Source organism: Dipteris shenzhenensis, unplaced genomic scaffold (genome assembly GCF_047967505.1).
Source record: "Dipteris shenzhenensis isolate YYH24624 ecotype China unplaced genomic scaffold, Dip_SZ_1.0 scaf0589, whole genome shotgun sequence".
Taxonomy (NCBI): Eukaryota; Viridiplantae; Streptophyta; class Polypodiopsida; order Gleicheniales; family Dipteridaceae; genus Dipteris; species Dipteris shenzhenensis.
The window spans coordinates 1-11668 of NW_028239895.1; the positions used below are offsets into that span (position 1 = coordinate 1).

Consider the following 11668-nt stretch of genomic DNA (forward strand, 5'->3'; position numbering starts at 1 on the left):
TGCATTTCAAGCCCGCGATGGCCACGAGATGATATGACACTGGTCTCATGAAACTAGGATGCGGCTCTGCGCTGGAAGACGTGATGTGCGGAAAGGCGAAAGAAGTCGCGGAAGTGGCTTGCGACTCGGAGTGCCCGTCCGAAGTATCCGACCATCCCTGCGGCCAAGTGATTAGACCCCTTGGCAGTGCAATGCTTTTGCCATGCCGCGGGTTCGAGAAGCACGCGGAATTGAAAGTTCATTAATTGCCAAGTGACGCTTGAAGAAATGCACGACTACTGATAACCCTCTTGCCGACGCTGATAAGCCGACGGCCTTGGGTTGCTTGATGAGAAGCCACTCCAGGCCAAGCCGGATCAACCACCACATGCGGCTGGCCTTCCCATCCTCTGCCCAGCACGCCCAGAATTGGAGAGGCGCATGTAACCCCAGCTCTGGTCTCTCGAGTGGCGACATCTAGGAGTAGTGGAATCCCCACGATGAGGATGTGGATCGCTGCTCAGAGCCCTTCGCCCCAGTTGCTTTCTCAGCCGTGCGCTCAAAGTACAACTGGAACAGTCCTTTGAACTCTGGCGCAAGGTCATATCTCTTCTTGTCGCCTTTCTTCATCGCCTCGATGTGTCTCGAAGTTCCGGCCTCCTTGGTCAACAGTCTCTGCTGCCCCCATTTCAACATCACCACACCTTTACCAAGAATCGATGTCCGAAAGCCTTGAAGTTTCTTCCCGCCCTTCTCATTGTTGAGAAAGTCGCCTCCACCTTGTCGGTAAGCGACCAATCCTGGGAAACAAACGACTACCACGATGGCCTCTTTATTGAGGGCTCCTTTGTCGAGAATGGCGCGATCGATACCGTTGATTTCTTTCTTGGTGTATGGACTTTTTTCCATGATGGAGACCAGGTTGTAACACTCCATTCTGGCCGGTTCGAACTCTTCGTCCTTCAAGGTGGGAGGCCAGTAGTAGACGGTCTGAGAATCGGTTCGCATCTTTCGGGACAATGCGGCTGCACCCTCGACTATATCGTGAAGATCGCGAGTCATACACTGGTCCTCCCATTCGGTATTCGTCGACCCTTGGTTCCAGAATGGCTTTAGAAGATGTTCGAGCTGCATAGTGACCTCAGTCACAGCATGCTGGAATGCCGGATCGGTGCGTAATTTGACCACGTTCGTGCCTGTCTTGCGCGTGGCTTTAAGAATTGCTGCTGCGCGTTCTCTTGTTCGGTAGAACCCTGCTCTGACATCAGTCGTAATTAATGCGGTAAGCTTCTCACACACGAACTGACCATCTTGCTGAAATGCATCGTACTCCATTTTCGCCAGCTTCTCCGCCAATTCGACATCGGCTCCAAAGCAGAGCTTGTCGAAGACGTGTTCTTTCAGAGCGCGTCCGACGATTCCAAACACCAGCGCCCACCGACTGGCCTTGCCACTCAACAATTCCTCCCAGTCTTTCTCGGTCCCGCCCAAGGCAAGACAGCCGATGTAGCGTATCAACTGCTCATTGCGCTTGACCAGGAGCGATGACAGTACTCCATCAGCATCGCGAGGTTTGTCAAAGCGTTCTGCAAAGACCATGATACGATGCTTGAGCTCGTTCAGCACCCTGCACACCTCCTCGTGGTGGGGATACACTTCGGCTTCTTCGATATTGACCTCATCATTGCTGGCCTTCGTTGCTGCAGGAGCATTGTTTTGTTTCTTGGCTGCAAGTGGTCAGATTCTGCTTGTGCTGTGAGGATTTTGACAGCGTACCTGGTGATTCCGGATTCACAGAAGGCTTGCGTTTGGGCGGTTGTACTGAAAGAATGCTCTCATTAGCCTACACCTTGAGCCCTTGAGTACACTCCGGTCTGCGCATTAAAGCTGAAGACATACCTGGGTTCGGTTGCTGGCCGCCGTATGGGCGCAGTATGCCCTGGGGTCGTACGGGACTCATCGAACGTCTGGTGGGATCGGCGCGCGGATTTGATACCGGTCTTCTTGAAAAGCGCACTGTGTTGAGCGATTGTTGGCGACTATTTCTTGGGGGCGGTATCTCCACGGTTTCTGGCATATCCGACTCATAGCCATCTCCCAGTGGAAAAAGATGTGACATAGGCATTGTGAATGTGTCTCGTTGCGAGCTGTCTGTGCGGAAGAAAACGACGAATTGTAAAGAGTGGTATTATCATGTTTGGAAACAAGAACGAGCTGTGCATGTGTTTGCTTAGGAATGAGACTGGGCAAATACCAAAACAAAGAAAGGAATGTAGCTGTAAGTCACATTCCATCTTCCGTTGTCAACCTGTTCTAGACATCTCACGTGACGGGCGAGACAAGGCTGGACGTGAGTAGTCAAAGGTACAAACTTCAAATACGTCTCTTCAAGCAATGGGGAAGGAAAAGATTTCTCTTACGCCGCATCTAAAATTTGTAGCTAAATAAGTGAATCTACACGAGCAAATAGCACTTTCCAATAGCAAACAAGGGCTGTGCACAGGCACTCAGGGCTCTCCACTGACAGTCAGGTGAGCCGAAGCAGTAGTGCATTGTGCTGAATAAAGGATTGCCATCCATGACCTTGCAGCTGTCAGGATTTCGCACGGTTAGTAAAACGAGGCCATTTCACGAGTTGATGCAGGGTACTGTGAAGCCCTATTACTTGCCAGACACGTGCCAGACGTGGATGGCATGCATAAGCACTAGGGCTGAGATGACCGAGCGCTCTTCTGATGATTCAGCTGATCGACAGTATACGAATACGAAGTGCAAACCGCGCTCGTGCAGGAGTGAAGGAGCGGAACGCGCGGAGGTTACGCTGGAATCATTGATGCCTCATCGGTCGTTTGATATCATAAGTACAAAACGACCTACTTCCGAAAAGCCCTCGTCTTGCGTAGAGGCCGTGTCTCCGTCCAACATTCAAGAAAGCAGCTCTGTACACCTTAACGACAACCTCTACCATGGTGAAATGGGCAATCCTCGATTTGCTCGGCCGGACAGTCTTCCGGGAGGTCGAGCCAGCGCCCAGGACTCGTGATCCGTCGAAGCCTATGCAAGTGATATGTGCCGGCTTCCCTCGCACTGGCACAGAGTCGTTGCAAGTCGCGCTCATGAAGCTTGGATACGACGCGACATACCACGTAGCTGCCATCTAACTCTAGATCATTGGAATGAATGCACTGACGCAAGTCGCCAGGGATGGGACATTATCTTCGAAGAACCGCATTACATGCCGGCCTGGTGTCGCTTGGTGCGGAAGAAATGGAACGGTGCTCCAGACGGACAAGCCAACATCACCCGCGCCGATTTCGACGCTGTATTAGGCCATTGCGTCGCCGTCACCGATGCAGCAGCTTCAGTCTTCGCAGCGGAGCTCATCGCCGCCTATCCCGAGGCCAAAGTGGTGCTGAATGTGCGTCGAGATGAAGATGCATGGTATCGTTCAGCAGTGCAGAATTTGTGTGTTGCTGCCGCAGATAACTGGACTGCGTGGGCAGAGTCTTGGATCACGTCGCGTGCATTCTGGTCGTGGATGGTGTACGAGCGGTTAATGTGGAAGGTTTTGTTCCGTGGGACGGATGACAGTGAAGGAACGGTCGGACGGGCCATTCGGCGGAATGGAAGATGGGCGTACAGAGAGCACTGCAATATGGTCCGTGGTCTCGTACCGAAGAACAATCTGCTTGAATTCGACGTGCAGGAAGGATGGGAGCCGCTGTGCAAAGTGAGGCTCCAGAGGCAGCGAACTTTATTTCGTGACGAGGCTAACGTGTGTTGACAGTTTCTCGGGAAGGATGTTCCGGAAGAACCATTTCCTCATGTCAACAATCCGGCAGGGTTCCAGCACAGAGTACAAGACTGGTTTGCGAACAATCGGCGCAAGGTGAGGAGGAATCTCATGTGCATCGGAGGTATTGTAGCGGCTGCTGCGGGGGCCGTATACATGAGAGGTAGCTGAACACACATCGCTCGCCTCGATAGAATAGGATCATGGGTGAACTCCGCGAAAAGCCAGGCTGTCCTCCATCTACTTCACTCTCCTTCCCTTGACAAACCCCACCAAGTTCTCAATCACTCCCTCCAGCGCCTCCTTTTCCTTCAACCCCTCATCTTTCCGCTGCAGCCAATACTCCAGCACCCCGCTCGCCTTCCGATTGAGTATCTCGAGAGTAAAGACATGCTCCTTGAGTTCCGGATCGGAATAAACCGTCATAGCCTCCTCGGTCGTAGAACAGAGCAGCGACACGGCGTTGAGATCCAGCTCCGGAGGCGGGGGAGGGCCTTTAATCGCACCCGCGCGTCTCGACTTGGATGATTTCGGTGCTCCCGTCTTGGAGTCGAGCGAAGCTGAAGAATCGTTGATGCCTTGCTCGCGGAGCCTCTCGATAGCCGAACCTGGCCGCGGGTTGGTGTCGTTGAGCCCGACCGAGGGCAGTATCAGTCGCTTCTGCTTGCTGGGTGGGAGGATTTCGTCAAGATCGACGGGGACGCCAAGGCTGACCAAGAACAGCCTTCGGGTGCGGGAGCGCGTCCAATTGGGTGGTTGCATAGGTGGGGGAGAAACGAGCTGTTGCCAGAGGGAAAGGGAGCGGTCGGATTGGAATGCTGGGAATTGGGATGAGTCCAGTGGGGGGAGATCCAATTTGGACGGGATGGGTGTTGAGTTGGGAAGGATGGCGTTGATATAAGGCGTAATGGCTTCCTCGATTTCGTCTGGTGTGGTGCAGGTGGAGAGATCAAGGGGTGGCTGGCAGACGGAGCTGGGTCAGTGGGTGGTGGGATGGAAAAGGAGGATGCAAGGCAAGTCTACTCACAAGGCCGGCAAAGATATCAGAAGTGGCTTGAGGGATTGTAGAAGATGCTGGTTGTGGAGGAGGAGGAGGAGGAGCGTCTTGTGATTGATCAAAATCGCCAAAGTCTTCATCTTCGCCTCCTTCTGCAAAGTCGTCAAAGTCGTCTCCAAAATCATCGTCCCCAGCTGCCTCCCCACCTCCGTCATCGTCATCATCTTCCGTCGTATGGCGAGGAGCTGCAGGAAGGTCTGACGACTTGCCCTCCCACATATTGCGGAACCATTGCTGCCGGCCTTCCTTGTCCTCTGCTTCGTCATCATCCTCGTCTTCTACATCTTGCCTGCGGTGGTCTCTCCAGGGGTCGCTTTTCGCAGGAAGAGTACACGTCAGCCATATGGAGGAACATACGGCAATCCACCACGAACTCACCTACCATCAGCTTCAGGCGCCCTGCGGATCTCATCCGGCATGGCATCGGCCATGCGCATCTCTTTGGCCGGTGTGCCTTCCACTTCGCCATGCCGCGGACTAAAATCCACCTTCTCCACTACGGTTTTGGGGATGGGGCTGCCGCCAGGGGTGGAGGAGCGGGAGGCCGGATCGGCGGGACTGACACTGCTCAAGCCGCGTCCCCTGCTTTGTGTGGTATTCGAGCGTGACCGTCGGCCTTCAGGTACGACTTCAATTTCATCGGGGACGGCGTCTTGTAGGCGCAGGTTATAGGCTGGCGTGTTGGGCACCTCGCCATGGTGTGCTGTGTCGTCTACTCGCTCGACTCGAGTGATGGGAATGGGAGAGTGGCCTTCGGAGGCGGAGGAGTAGTGGTCATCAGAGCCATCTGGCTGGTTAGCATTGGCGTGAGGCGCAGACGGTGGTGTAGATCTACCTGAGCCGTCTTGAGCGGCAGACGCTTGCTGAGTGTCTATTCGCGGCGGCTGGAGGGCAGACATGATGTGGGAGAGCTGTCCTGGCGGTAATGGGGGATTTGGGAAAAGGGAGTGCGAGGAATGGAAAAGTTGGAAGTGGCACGAGGCTGTGCAATGCCTCACGCAGCATGTGGCAAAAGTCGTGGCTTGCAGTATGGAATTGATGGAGAAGCACTTCACCTATTTCAATGAAAATCAAGTCTCCAGATGAAACGCCCGACTGGCAAATGCATCGCTCGCTCAAATACAAAGTCATACCGAACAATACGATCTGGCTGTTGAAGCGCTGACCAGAGCATGCCCACTCTGCTTCAGCTCACGACACAACCCCAGCCTCGCTCCGCCTTGGCCTCATCCTTTTCAAGCTCCGCCACCCGATCCTCCACGCGGCCAACGCTCTTCTCAAAGTCTCCCACGCCAGTCTGGACATCCTGAATCTTGGCCTTGAGTCCGCCAATCTCATACTCGAGCTTCGCCGCCAAAGTGTCCAATTCATCTCCCGCTTCCGTCAGCCTCATGCGTTCCGCGTGCAACATGCCCGCAGCGCCCGCGCGCAGCTCCTCCGCTTGACTGACAATCGGCTGTTGCATCTCTTCTAGCGTGCGTTGGTCCATATCCAGCTTACCCAATAGCGTTTCCAGCGACTGGAGTTGGGATTGGGTGAAGCTGACGGTGGAAGTCTCGAGCAGACGAATCATCTGGCGGAGACTTTTCGACTCCTCGGCCAAGTACTCCTCTTGCATCAGTTGCGCTTTGGGGTCTTCGAAATAAGCCTCCGAGTCTCTTTCCACAATGCCAGGCCATGTCAGGACGCTGTTCTCAGCCAAGCTGAAGCTGAGGTGGCGGGGGAAGATATCGCTTGGGTTGGGTTGCACGTGCACGGATATGAATTGGCTTTCTGAGACAGTCCGCTGGAGGAGCCGAGCGCCGTCTCTGTCATCGCCAGAGCCATTTACTGCCGTATCGTCGAGGTCTGCATCGTTGTACACTGAGCCTGCCGCGGATTGTTCAAAGTAATCAGAAGCTTGGTCGGACTTTACGTCGGGCTCTGCTCGTTGGTTGGCCACACCTTGCTTCTCCATTGTCCTATACGAGGGCGGCCGCATGCTATCCAGAGATTCTCTCGACCTCACTTCACGATATGATGCCGCGTACGCGGGGACCGCACCATGTTCTGGTATTGTTCCTGATATGGATGGACCGGATCTGTGCCATTGTCCTGACTGCTTCGCACCGTCCGGGCTGCTTACTGGGCTGGTGTGCGATCTCTGGAGAAACGGCCGTTTAGGTTTCGTGACTTGAGGGGAGTCGTCGAATGATTGCCTAGGAGATATGGCAGGAGTCGAAGGAGTCTGTGGCAAGTCAAGTGAGTGCTTTACTTCTGCCCTCGGTGTCTGAGGACGTTCGTGAGTATCTTTCGATATATTCCGGTGATGGTTTCCGAGCCCAACTGCTCCTTTGATTTTGCCTTTGGCTTCTTTGAATCCGGTGGTGCGCTTTAAAAGCCCCTTCCCTTTGTCCTCATCCGAGAAAGTTAGCTCGTTGCTTGCGCGTGGTATTTCATCGTCGTCTCGCTCTTTGCCTGACTTTACCGCAAGCGCATCGCCGACACTTTTCCTAGCCGTCCAGGTGAATCCGCCATGTTCGTCTTCTCGAAAATTCAACGTTTTCCCATTGACAGCCTTTCCTTCTTCACCCGCTCTCACCGCCATCCCCACCGTCTGTTTGGCAGATTTGGTCTTCAAAGGCCGGCCGTACCACAGCCATTTAGCGCGCTCTCCATAGACCAGCTGTACAAAGCGATCCATATCGCAAGTCTCAATCTCCGCAATGCTGGCACGATCTTTTCTCTGCACCATGTCCATCACGCGATCCCCGCCTTTGCCGCTGAGTTCCGCAACGGTAGATTTTACCGCTCTAGGCACCGCCCAATATCCATCGCTGTTTGCAGCTTTCTGGGTAGCTCTGTGTAAGCGTTCCAAGGTGGCACGGTCCAATCTGCGAGAGCGTGGGATGCGCTGCTGTTTTTGAAATGCACTGATGCCTTTCTTCATTGCTTCGACGTCGAATGCATCCTTGGGAACTGGAGAGCCGACCGAATGAAGACGATTCCGAGCGCCCATGAGAAGTCCAAGCAGGCCTGCAACTGTGGTTGGGCCGAGGATGCCATCGTGCGGTTCGATGCTATAGTACCGACTCCCGACTTCCACCCACCAGTCGGTGATCCCGCGTTCAGTGACATCGCAGAGTAGACCGTCGGCGTAGTCGACTTCAAGCTTGTCGAAGAGCATGAGAGCGCTCTGGCAGAGCTTGACAAGCTCGATGACGGACTGGTAGACCTCATTCTTGTCGCTGGTGCGATAGACCTGGTGAAACTTGGCTACCGTGGCGGCGGCCGGTGTGCCGAGGGTGAGTCCAACCCGACCGGAGCAATTTAATCGTTTCAGATTCTCGTTGACGAAGAAGTCATTACGATGGCTCCGGAGATCACCGTCCGGAACGGCGATGACAGTGAGACTTGACGGGAAACCGGAGAGATTGGTGACCATCAGAATACCCAGAGGAGTTTCGCGACGCTTTGCGTGGTACTGATTTAGAGCTTTGAAATACACTCGAAGGCGTGCACTCCAGGTAGATTCGTCCGTTGGGACACTGAGGACGTCAACCACAACTGTGGAGTTGGAGTCGCCGGTGTATGTGGTGATGGTGAATGTCGGATGGGAGCGAGAAGTGGCCCATTGCTCGACTACATAGCATTCGTAGCCCTGGAGCTTCTGCCTCCGCTCGAGAACGGTCGTGGATGGATCCTCTTCCAGGTAGCGGAAAGCCAAGGGGTCACTGAGAACGAAGCGCTGCTGGCCTGGTTTGGTCGGTGGCGTATGGTTATTCTGTGCACTACTTGAAGAGTCTTGGGGTCCGTCCTGCGGAGGAGGTCTTTCGTTGGTGCCATTTTGATCAAAATGGTTGGTCGTTGGCGTTGAAAGACCCGGCGCGGTCTGTGGGCGGGTAAAGGAGGTCTGAATGGGAGGCGGGCGAAGCTGACGGAGCTCCGCCGCTCGATTTGGCATTGAGCTGGTCTATTTATGGAAGCCTAGGTGGGACGATGTAAAGCTCATGTTGTTGTCAGATGTGGTGTTTCCAGTCAGCTTCGAAGGAATTGGTAGTCTTCCAGGGTTAGAGGATTACCGCCAGGTGCAAGGCGCGAGGCATTTGCTAAGCAGCAGTCATACGAGGATAAAAGCGTGACTTTAGATGGGCAAAGAAGGCGGAGGATGCACCGAAAGCGATCGAGTATGGGATGGAGTGCATGTAGTTAAGTACGCGAGGTGGACGCATCCGAGCATGCGCCACAGCTGGGCGCCACTCAAGAAGCTGCGATGCACTTCACTGCTCTGCATCTTACAGCTCGCTCATGTTTGTTTTGACATTTTTCCTACGTTTCAGCTGCAACAGAATCAGAGCTACACAATCTCTCATAACATACCCTCGCCATCGTTTTGTCCGGTCCAGCTCACCGCCATTCTTAAGCCAGCGTGATGGATGGCCTTCTCTCCGCGCACGCCGCGCTGGAGAAGAAGGGCAATCTCTCCAAAGCCATCGCCGACGTACAAGTGCTTATCGACCAGCTCCAACAAGCCCGAGATGCTGTTGCCGAATCGCCAGAGCGAACGCCGCTACACATGGCCAAGCTTAAGCAGCCCGTGAAAGCCAGCTTCGAGAAGATCGAGGAGGATTTGAAAGAGGTGAACAAGGGCTTGAACCAATATCAAAAGGCCCTCAATCACAAGTTCAAGACGGCACATTTGCCCAGCGCAGGCGCGGACGGAGGTGTGCTGAGCAAGGAGACTGGCTTGGTCAATCGAGCTATCGCCATGCACATGCTGCGTGAGGGCAAGTTCGATGTCGCAAGTACATTTGTGCGAGAGGTCAAGGAACGAGCGGAGATGGTCAGCGAAGATGCGATTCAAGAGAGAGCAAAAGAGCAAGTCGACGAAAGCTGGATCCACGATTTCCAATCCCATCCAGAAGCAATGGAAGAGGATGGGTTCCTGCAACGATGCAGCAGAAGTTCGCGGAAATGTACAATGTCCTCGATGCTCTGAACAACCAGCACGATCTCGGACCAGCCATCGAGTGGGCGAGAGCAAACAGCAAAGAACTCGAGCATCGCGGTTCAAATCTAGAATTCGAACTGGCCCGGTTGAAGTTTGTCGAACTCTACACATCAGAAGCCGATCCCTTATTAGGCGCAATGCGAGCATTGGAGTATGCACGGGTGGCCTTTCCCACTTTCAACTCACGGTACGCTCGCGAAACATCTGGCCTACTTGGCTCCCTCGCCTTCTTTCCTTCACTATCCCAGAGCCCTTACTCCTCCTTCTTCCACGATGAGAGTACATACAGCGACGTATCGGCCACCTTTACTCGCGAGTTCTGCGGTATGCTAGGATTATCGGAAGCGTCACCGCTGTACACAGCAGTGACGGCTGGCGGCATCTCGCTCCCGATTCTCGAGAAGGTCGAGCGCATCATGACCCAATCGCGCGGTCAATGGACGTCTGTCAACGAGCTTCCTTTCGAGACGCCGCTACCGCCCGGCATGCAATATCACAGCATCTTCGTCTGTCCAGTCAGCAAGGAGCAGGCCACCGATGCCAATCCCCCCATGATGCTGCCATGCAGTCACGTTATTGCCAAAGACAGCTTGGAGCAGCATGCGCGCGGCAAGTCGAGGATGAAATGTCCGTATTGTCCGAACGAGAGCCATCCGCGGGAGGCCAAGCGGGTGTACATATGATGATTACGTTCACTAGTATGAGATATGGATTATGAGTCTCTGTCGAAATTATGCTTTCGCTGCTTCTTACTCTTTCGGTATGTTCGAAGCATGGTGGGTAAAGTCACCAATTATTAATGCAGACGGACGAAAATCGGGCTTTAGTCCTCCCATTGTTTCCACTCTTCCGACTGCTATTAGTCATTACTACGAACATCGACTCGTATATATATCATTGCATTGCAATAATGGCAGGAAGTGTCTGCCTAGTACCTGCATTCGTGAACATCTTTCCGCCTCCACAGTCTAGAAATCTTCCACCATGGCCGCCGAAATCCGCGAAAATATCAAAAAGGCAACCCAAGCCACGCTTGACGGGTTAAATGCTTGGGACCTCAACGCACTTGTGGCGATCCGAACAGACGATTTCATCTTTCAAGGACTGCCAGAGTCTCTGCAACTCCCGCCGATGAACAACGAACAATATCACGGATTGTGGGACAAACGTTCTAACGCCGGCATTCAACAACTTCAAGGTAGAAACATGCCCTTCTTGTTCGCGGCACCAAGGCTGAATGCTGCAGATTACGCCTCGCACGACAATGTACGATGGAGAGAATCGGAAATCGACAGTATACGGTACCATATCGGCGGAGACTGCAACAGGACCACGGCAGTGGGAATTGATTCAGATGATGTCGTTTGACTCTACTGGTACCAAGCTCACCAGACTTGATGAGTTTTTTGACAGCCATGTCTATCTCGACATGATGAAGAGTATGCAATAGCAAAGAGCGCCATCTCTGACCAATGTATATAGACACCGCGAGTAGTTTAATCCATATGTACAGTGGCCGACTGCAATCTCGCTCTAGGCACAAGCAAGCTGTTTCAAACCCATAAAGTTTGGATAGCCCAACCCCGTCACTGGATCCCAACCCACAGTGGCATTCCAGCTGGCGTAGGGGATCTTGGACCTCTTTGGACTAGGATTGAGCTGGTCAGAGGAAGGACATCCGACAGCACTCCCTTTGGTGACATCGGTGAGAGCTTTATTGGCGGCAACTTTATAGAGGAAGGGATTGAGAAAGCCCATCGCTGGTTTTCCTGCTCGGAATCTTGCGTCATTCAATAGTGCAACGATGGATGCCACGATCGGGGTTGATTCAGAAGTCCCTCCTCCAATG

General features: G+C 53.6%; 2 protein-coding genes and 1 pseudogene across 2 annotated transcripts; 2 read left to right on the forward strand and 1 right to left on the reverse strand.

Annotated features, from left to right (window-relative positions):
* The first annotated feature begins 3214 nt into the window (after positions 1–3214).
* On the forward strand, positions 3215–3763 carry LOC147878062 (ava biosynthesis cluster protein M-like). Its single transcript, XM_087372455.1, has one exon. The coding sequence runs from the start codon at positions 3215–3217 to the stop codon at positions 3761–3763; it is 549 nt and encodes a 182-aa protein (XP_087228581.1).
* Positions 3764–6015: 2252 nt separating this feature from the next.
* On the reverse strand, positions 6016–8772 carry LOC147878063 (uncharacterized). The gene has a single exon (XM_087372456.1). The coding sequence runs from the start codon at positions 8770–8772 to the stop codon at positions 6016–6018; it is 2757 nt and encodes a 918-aa protein (XP_087228582.1).
* Positions 8773–9240: 468 nt separating this feature from the next.
* Positions 9241–10502, forward strand: LOC147878064 (protein RMD5 homolog; annotated as a pseudogene).
* Positions 10503–11668: the final 1166 nt, after the last annotated feature.